General features: G+C 39.5%; 1 protein-coding gene across 5 annotated transcripts; it reads left to right on the forward strand.

Moving 5' to 3' along the window:
- The first annotated feature begins 2693 nt into the window (after positions 1 to 2693).
- On the forward strand, positions 2694 to 8407 carry LOC104606824 (glutamate receptor 3.2-like). 5 transcript variants are annotated; one of them, XM_088890818.1, is made up of 7 exons: positions 2694 to 3201; positions 3953 to 4239; positions 4402 to 5744; positions 5840 to 6117; positions 6494 to 6525; positions 6624 to 7018; positions 7705 to 8407. In XM_088890818.1, exons 2-7 carry the CDS (start codon positions 3990 to 3992, stop codon positions 8179 to 8181), a joined length of 2775 nt encoding a protein of 924 aa, XP_088746944.1. In that variant the 5' UTR covers positions 2694 to 3201; positions 3953 to 3989; the 3' UTR covers positions 8182 to 8407. The 5 variants fall into 5 exon arrangements, with proteins under 5 accessions (XP_088746944.1, XP_088746942.1, XP_010270513.1 ...); XM_088890816.1 differs by having other exon boundaries at positions 2694 to 3139; positions 3941 to 4239; XM_010272211.3 differs by having other exon boundaries at positions 2694 to 3139.
- The last annotated feature ends 371 nt before the right edge of the window (positions 8408 to 8778 follow it).

The following is an 8778-nucleotide window of genomic DNA, read 5'->3' on the forward strand; positions in this document are numbered from 1 at the left end:
ACCTGAGAAGAAGAGGGAGGTGAAGAATTCCTGGGGAGCTTGCCCGGCAGGAACACTCCGATGCTTAAGTTAGAACTCTAAGAGTACTGTAGAGAATGCAAAGAGAGAGCTAAGAGTGCAGATAATGCAAGTTCAATACCTTTGCTCCTTGGGGATCGAGGTCCTTTTATATTGGAGTCCTGTCAAATTAGGCGTAACCGCCTTTGCCACAGCCGTTACAGCCAGAGCTGAGGTGGCGGGTGCAGACAGCCGTTGCAGGGTACGAACTTGTCAGGCATGCCACATCTTTCAGAAATGGTAGACGCTACGCCGCCTGACGAGGGACATGGGTGCAGCCTCCAAATTCGGCAGGTACTATTGTCAGGCAGATCTTTCCTGTAGGTTGAACTACTTTACACCGAGCTACCTTACACCGAGGTGTTGGGGGTGCGCCGAGGTGCTTATGCTTGAAGCGGGCCTTAGGCAAGTATGGACAGGAGTGTTAATGGTGCTGACCCGAAGTTCGGGATACCTAGCCGCAGGTCGGGGTGTTCCCTTCTCAGGAAGGAAGAGCTCGGGGCTCATTGGGAGGAGCTCGGGTCTTAAGAGGAGCTCGGGACTCCTTGCATGGAGGGAGCTCGGGGCACTCCACCCTTAGAGAGAATTCAGGGTAAGCTAGGTGTTACTTCCCGGTGAGTTGCCACATCCACCGAGTTGTCCAGTCGGGCTTTGACGAGTTCGTTACGCTGAGTTATGGCCAGGCTGTCACGTTGAGTTGTCACTTATGCCAAGTCATGTTCACGTGTCCCCGTACTATGAGGTCGGGCCAAATCACCCTCCATCATGTATATAATAGATACACGCCTTAGATAGACCTGGTATGAAAAATTAAAAATAAATAAATAAATAAATAAAAACCAGAGAGGTCTATACATAACATGTTTTCTTGATTGCTTGTGGCAGCTTCATCTTGTTGTTCATTTCATTCTAGGACTCTCAATTAGGGGTGTCGATTGGAATGGTTTTTGTCCAATCCGATCCAGTCCAATGTGAGTCCATTACAAATAAATTAGGTAAATTAGGTTCAATCCAATCAAATGAATATTTTAGATCAGTCCAATTCAATGTCTGGACCGTCCAATCTGTTCAAATTTGTTTTAACCCAAACCTGGTATATTGACATTTATATTCTTATCTTCTATCAATGAATCAGATATTGTCTCAATCCAATCCAGTCTAGTATAAAATCATTCCAGCTAATCCAATAAATTCTTTGGACCATTAAATCTGAATGGTCCAATTGAATGTCTTATTGATCCATCCAATATGTCCAAATTGATTTTGATTTGGATGGGTCCTCCGATCCAAAACCGGAACATTGACACCCCCTACTCCCAACATGACTCCCTTAGCAGTTGATATGCCAATTGCCATTTTGGCACTGACAGAAAAGGGTGATCTCCCAACGCATCAATGACAAGTGGTTGAGGAGAAGCAAGGGTTTACAGTTGTTCACAAGGAATTAATCTTGGGTGGGACCCGGTTCACCTTGGGCTTTTTCCTCATATGTGGGCTATCTTACAAGTGCCTATTTGACAGAAGGCCAATTCAGTCAGCATCTTTTTGAATTTGAAGTATGATTCTGGTGATGAATGTATGTTTGTATTAAGAAGGACAAGGAAACGATACCAGCAAAGGGGAGATCTGATATCCTTCTGGTGATGAATGTGTTAGAATGAAACCATGAATGGTTCAAAGAGAAGACACATAGAAAGGTCTTCAAACAATGACATCTATGTTTGTACTTTGTAATTAGCCGAGTGCTTCAGTTCTACCAACCCTCAAGACTAGAGTGCACCCAGTTTTTCTCCTGGGTTTTTGTTTTTCACTATTGTATTGCATTGCAGAAGCAGGTTTACCAGAAAATGTTAATTTGGTAGCTTTATTCTTCAATGTCATTAGGTGACTTATTTATTTACTTAAAGAAGTTTGCTTTTACAATATGCTCTTGTTGACTTATGGCTTGAGAATTACAAAAGAAATGGTTGTCCGTTGTCATTTCAGAGACGTGAAGGAGTCACCATTCTGACTAAAGAGGAGGAAGTAAAAAACATGAAATGCATTTCACAACTCAAAATGGGTATCTGCAAATAACAACAGAAACAGGGATGGTGCCTGGTTTTGCACCTTCGAAGGATAATCCAGGCAAAGCATATATGCTGTTGCTTTTCTGGTATTAAAACATGTGGCAGCCCAAAATGGGTCGACGTGGCCATGAATATAGGGTGGAGCAACTGTGCCTTGAGTATCAAATTGCAGAGAGCAACTCATTAGTCATTACATGCAAGGTCTAGGTCTACCAGGGCATCCCTCTATTCCAAGTTCTGCAGGCTTATCTTCAAAAATTAAAAGCCCATGAGAATTTGCTTTTGCAAAATAAGCATTTAAAAGCAGTAATTAACAAGGAACTGCTTGAATATAGACAAAAGAAAGGTAAAATATCTTCAGATTTTCCGAGGCATATGGATACAATGGCCCGTTGGTTGCTGATCCGTCCTCATTCATGGTGGAGTCTTCGTTGGGTGGATTATAATTTGTAGCAAGTATTTTGTCTCAGAGGATCAAATCAGAATACCCAATTTAACGGTTTCAACTTTTCAACCACGATTTTTTCCCCCTTTAAGATTTAAACTCTCCTAATCCTCTCACATCTGAGACAGAAGACAAATGAAGAAAACGATAGCAATCTAAAAGAAACGACATTCACAAAAGTTCCCTTCATCCATTACAAATGAAAACAAAATTTTGAAATAACCCAGTGCAACATAATTAATGCATTTGCAGAGTCTGGAGCCTTTCCTTCCCTATTATCTCTATAATATTAGAGACCCAACAATAATCTCCACAGCCATCTTTAATTCATTCATATTCTCTGACACCTTGCGTCTCCATTCATCGTCCTCATCACCATCATACCCACTACCATAGTCATTGTCATAATCATGTCCCATATCAGAGATAGTGCTCTTCCGACACCCTCCTGGCTCCTACTCAAATTCCTTAACCTCCTCTCTCCATATCTCTTGTGATCTTTTCAGTTTCTACGATTCCCTTGTTAACAGGGGGCTGCCACAGCTATACTGCTAGCACAAAACTAGTGGTAAGTGGAAGAAACCAACTAACCGACGAAGTTTCCTTCAGCATCAGCATAGGGAACATAGAGTATTCTCTTTTTCTCTTTGTTGAAGTATTCTCATTTTTTTTTAAATGGGAAGTAATCACTGCTTAGCCAAGTTGTTATTTCCTTTTCATATGAAATCTAGAACTTTTCTCTCTCGTGGCTGTGGGGGGGGTGGGGTAGGGTTTTCTTTTTTTAATATTTTTTTACCTTTTCAGGAACAAGCATCTTTCAACCCTGCCGAGCTAAATGAATCCTTTCATGTTTCTTGGTAGAAAGTTGTTTGTAATACTGCTTTCTTGTTTCTCAAAATAAGATCTTGTGTGCAATACTGATTTCTTCCCTCTGAGGTGTTTCCGTACCTTGTTCTACGGGGAAAGAACTTGGTTTCCTCTTTGTTGCACAGAGGTTTAATTAAATATGTATTTTTTTAATTTATGGCGTTGCTTTATTTAACAGTTCTGCGTTTTTCTTTCCCTTGTTTCTCTGCTTCTGGGTATTGGACTTTGATGAGTAAAAACATTTTGTTTTTCATGAGTGCTTGTGTAGCACCGAATTAAGGTTTCTGACATCTTTTTTTTTTTTTATTTCCTCTTGTAACAACAGATTTCTGTTTCTGTTGCTCAGAGTCTCTCTGTGTGTATACATGTTCTAATTCTAATTTCTTAGATTTCTGGGACTAGAGATGATTCCTAATTCCCATAAGCTTTGCATTTTAAATTGGTGCATGGGTTGTCACTCCTTTGTTTTTTTCTCTTCATTTGGATAATTGATACTGCACAGTTCTGTAAACAGGGTGGGATAATTTGGTTCTTCGTCATTTTGTCCCATCATGAACCTGGTTTGGCTTTTACTACTGCCAATCCTCTACTTTGCCTTGTTTTCTGATGGCGGTTCAAGACCTGCCTCTGTGAACATCGGAGCTATTTTCACCTTTGATACCATAAATGGAAAAGTTGCAAGGATTGCAATGAAGGCTGCCGTGGATGATGTGAATTCTGATCTCAGCATTCTTGGTGGAAGCAAACTGGCTCTTACATTCCATGACTCCAACTATAGTGGACTTTTTGGCATAATTGGAGGTACTTTGTGAATTGAATATCCCTTCTCTATTCTTCTGTTAATTTCTCTTTCACTTGCTTTTTGCATTGCCATATCTTGTGGACTCTCACCATATTTACAGTTGGTCTTGCATAGATTACATTATCTAATCCTTGTAATTCTAATTTGGTTACTTGTCACAGCTCTACAATACATGGAGGCAGATACTGTGGCCATTATTGGTCCTCAGCATCCTGTTATGGCCCATGTACTCTCACATCTAGCAAATGAACTTCAAGTCCCTCTGCTATCATTCACGGCCCTAGATCCTACCCTCTCTGCTCTCCAGTATCCCTTCTTTCTGCAAACTGCTCCCAATGATCTGTTCCTAATGTCTGCAATCGCAGATATGGTGAGTTACTATGGTTGGAGAGACGTAATTGCAGTCTTCACTGATGATGATGGTGGCCGAAATGGCGTAGCTGCACTAGGTGATAAACTTGCAGAGAGACGCTGCAGAATTTCTTATAAAGCTGCACTTCCCCCTGACCCTGGAGCTACTCGGAGTGGAGTTACAGATATACTGATTAAGGTGGCATTAATGGAGTCCAGGGTGATTGTTTTAATAACTTATGCCAAATCAGGTGAATTGGTCTTTGATGTAGCCCACTATCTTGGAATGATGGGGAATGGTTATGTGTGGATAACCACTACTTGGCTCTCTACTGTTTTGGATTCAACCTCTCCACTTCCTCCAGCAAAGAGAGATTCTATTCAAGGAGTTCTCACATTACGCCCACACACACCAGATTCAGAGAAGAAAAGAGCTTTCGTTTCTAGGTGGAATCAGATCAGTGGTGGCTCTATTGGGTTGAATCCTTATGGTTTATATGCCTATGATACTGTATTGATGATAGCTCATGCAGTTAAGGCATTTTTTTATCAAGGTGGTACCATTTCATTCTCCAATAATTCAAGATTAAGTGATTTTTCAGGAGGGACTCTAAACCTTAAAGCAATGAACATTTTTGATGGAGGGAAACAATTTCTGAACAATATATTACAGACCAATATGACAGGCCTGACTGGACCAATTCGGTTTAACTCAGATAGGTCACTTATTAATCCTGCATTTGACATCATTAATGTGATTGGAACTGGATTTCGACAGATTGGGTACTGGTCTAATTATTCCGGGCTGTCAGTTGTGCCACCTGAGATACTCTATGCAAAGCCACCCAACCGCTCAAGTTCAAACCAAAAACTAAATAATCCAATCTGGCCAGGAGATACAACAACAAAGCCACGTGGGTGGGTTTTCCCAAACAATGGGAGACAATTGAGAATTGGCATTCCCAAAAGAGTTAGCTTTCAGGAATTTGTTTCACAAGTACCAGGAACAGATATGGTCAAGGGCTACTGCATAGATGTATTTCTTGCAGCCATAAACTTGCTGCCATATGCTGTTCCATATAGGTTTGTTCCCTATGGAGATGGTTTGGAGAATCCAAACTATAATGAGTTTGTGCGTTTGATTACAACAGATGTGAGTACTAGCACTCTAATAACATCCACTACAAAATTATAAAGGTAAAGTGGTGCATGCTATTTACTGATTTCATTTATTTTTCATCTGTACAGTTCTTTGATGCTGTTATAGGTGATATTGCAATTGTCACAAACAGAACAAAGATTGTGGATTTTACACAGCCATATATTGAGTCAGGGCTAGTTGTAGTGGCCCCAATGAGGAAGCTAAACTCAAGTGCTTGGGCTTTCCTTCGCCCATTCACTCCAATGATGTGGGCTGTAACAGCAGCTTTTTTCCTTGCTGTGGGAGTAGTTATCTGGATTCTGGAACATAGAATGAATGATGAATTCCGGGGACCACCTAGAAAACAAGCTGTTACAATTCTGTGGTAACTACTTAAGAATCTCTTCAATTTTTATGTTAAATCAAAATATCCCTAACATCTTACTTTATGATTGAATGTGTAAAAAAGATGGATATTTAACAAATCAACTTGGTTTCATACAGAACCCATTGGGTAATCATTGTGAACTGGAGAACTTAATTTAGTTTTGGTAATTGTGGATGGATCTGTAAAAAAGTACTCAACCTGCAGTCTGTCATTATGTGCACCCAATGTCCCAAGACTTGTCTGGAGATCATAAATTGGATATTAGTACTCAGACATGATTTTCAAGTAATGCATGCATTTCTTTTTGGAATGGTGCACTCCTATGACACCATGTGTAGCACATCTAACACGCCCTTCTGTTCTCAACCTGCAGGTTCAGCTTCTCAACTTTGTTTTTTGCTCATAGTAAGTGAAACTATATGAAGATTAATTCTAGGTCCTTAAAAGGAGTTTGATGTTTGTATAGACATTTTTATCTAGTTGAGATTTCATGATTTCTTTAGGAGAGAACACAGTTAGCACTCTTGGACGCTCAGTGTTGCTCATATGGCTATTTGTGGTTCTTATAATCAACTCAAGCTACACCGCAAGTCTAACATCAATCCTCACAGTTCAACAGCTCTCTTCACCAATTAAAGGAATTGAAAGCTTGATAACAAGTACAGAACCTATTGGTTTCCAAGTAGGGTCCTTTGCTGAAAATTATTTGATTGAAGAGCTCAACATCCCTAAATCTAGACTTGTTGCTCTTGGGTCACCAGAACAGTATGCCATAGCCCTTGAGAAGGGGAAAGTTGCAGCTGTAGTAGATGAGCGTTCATATGTGGAGCTATTCCTCTCAAATCAGTGCAAGTTCTCAATAGTAGGTGAGGAATTTACCAAAAGCGGCTGGGGATTTGTAAGTATCTACTTAGCAAGAACAATCAAAGTTATTTTGGATGCATGGATGAATACCTGTTTACATAAGATAAAGGTCTTGTTTTCGGTGTCTGACCAAGGGGAATTTAATTTGATAATCACTCAGTTAATTTACAGTAAGTTGCAATAAGATCAAATGGTATTACTACAAAATCAAATAGGGAACCGGGAAAACAGAGATAACTCAGCATCAAACCAGAAAAGATTATAGGCCTATATCTTAAAAGACGATTTTTTTTTTCACAATAACTGAACAGAGGAAGATTTGTTGTCATAAATATTTGTTGTTTTCTTGATCACAAGTTCTGTACTTTTAATATGTTCTCTTTCAGTTTAATATGCCTGTATAGGCAGGCCTAGACATTGGACCTCCCAGATAACCCAGTCAAAATGCATATTTGGGTATGATGCTGGTGCTAGTATCCAAGTTATAGGCTAAACCTTTTTTTCAGAAAAGAGTAACTGTATTAAAACTAAGAATTGAAATGTACAAGGGGGGATGTGGATAACAAAAAGATCACTCCTCCCCCATCTCAAGGAGGAATTCTCACCACTAAACTACAGCCACAACCCACAAATTGGTTAGTATATAGGCTGAACTCAAGCCAAGTTTATTTATATAGTATTTCGGTTGATATTTTTTCTTCATTTTTCATTCCTTATCAGGCATTTCCAAGAGATTCTCCCCTACCCATTGACATGTCCACTGCCATTCTCACACTATCAGAGAATGGTGATCTCCAAAGGATTCATGACAAGTGGCTGAGTAGAAAAACTTGTTCGCAGAGCACAGAGCTTGAACCTAACAGGCTTCATCTTAGGAGCTTTTGGGGCCTCTTTCTCATATGTGGCATTGCATGCTTTTTGGCACTCTTCATATACTTCATTTCGGTGGTGCGGCAGTTCAGCCAAGAGTTTAATAGTGAAGCAGATTCTTCTAGTCATGCTAGCTCACGGTCTAGACGCCTTCATTCATTCTTAGCATTTGTTGATGGGAAGGTAGATGAATCAAGGAGCAAATCCAAAACAAAACTAACGGAGAATTCACCAAATACCATTGTTGAGGAAGATGAACAGAGAAGAGGATACAAGAGAAAACAAATGGAGGCATCTGCAAACAGCAGCGTCGATGACTATACTTAGCTTAACAAACAAACTTAATCTTAGATTGATTTTCCTGCAAACCACAACATCTTTTGATACCTCTAGTTTTCATATATTCTTGTAATTACATCCATATGTTCAGGGATTTTTCCCTTCAAGCAAACTACATTCAGTTTTTGACATTGTTAGTGGGTTACTCGGTATATGTTCAATGGTGTATATTCAATTCTATTGCAACAGTGGAAACATAAAGAAATTTTCACAACGTGCATATATCTTCAAAGCCCACCATTAATGATTTGAGCAACGATATTTCAAGACCTTTGCTACTGTTTATACTAATTTGGTGTGTGCAGATTATGATCTAAGAGATTTTATTCATCATTGTCAGCCTATACCCAAGTAGATGGGATTTCATCATTAGTTTTATCAATGAACATGTTCATAGTCTCCAAATCTATTCAAGCTCTCCTCGTGAATAATTCAACAACGATGATGAAAACTGCGGTTCTAATGAATCTATTGACTATAACAGATTACTAATTCCTCATTTTCTTTACTCTGTTTTTGCCCAAGTCTTCTTTCCAATCCATACATTGTAATTTGTAATACTTTGATTTGTTTTGGACCTTTGTA

The sequence above is a fragment of the Nelumbo nucifera genome, chromosome 6 (assembly GCF_055504915.1).
Source record: "Nelumbo nucifera cultivar China Antique chromosome 6, China Antique-T2T, whole genome shotgun sequence".
Lineage (NCBI taxonomy): Eukaryota > Viridiplantae > Streptophyta > Magnoliopsida > Proteales > Nelumbonaceae > Nelumbo > Nelumbo nucifera.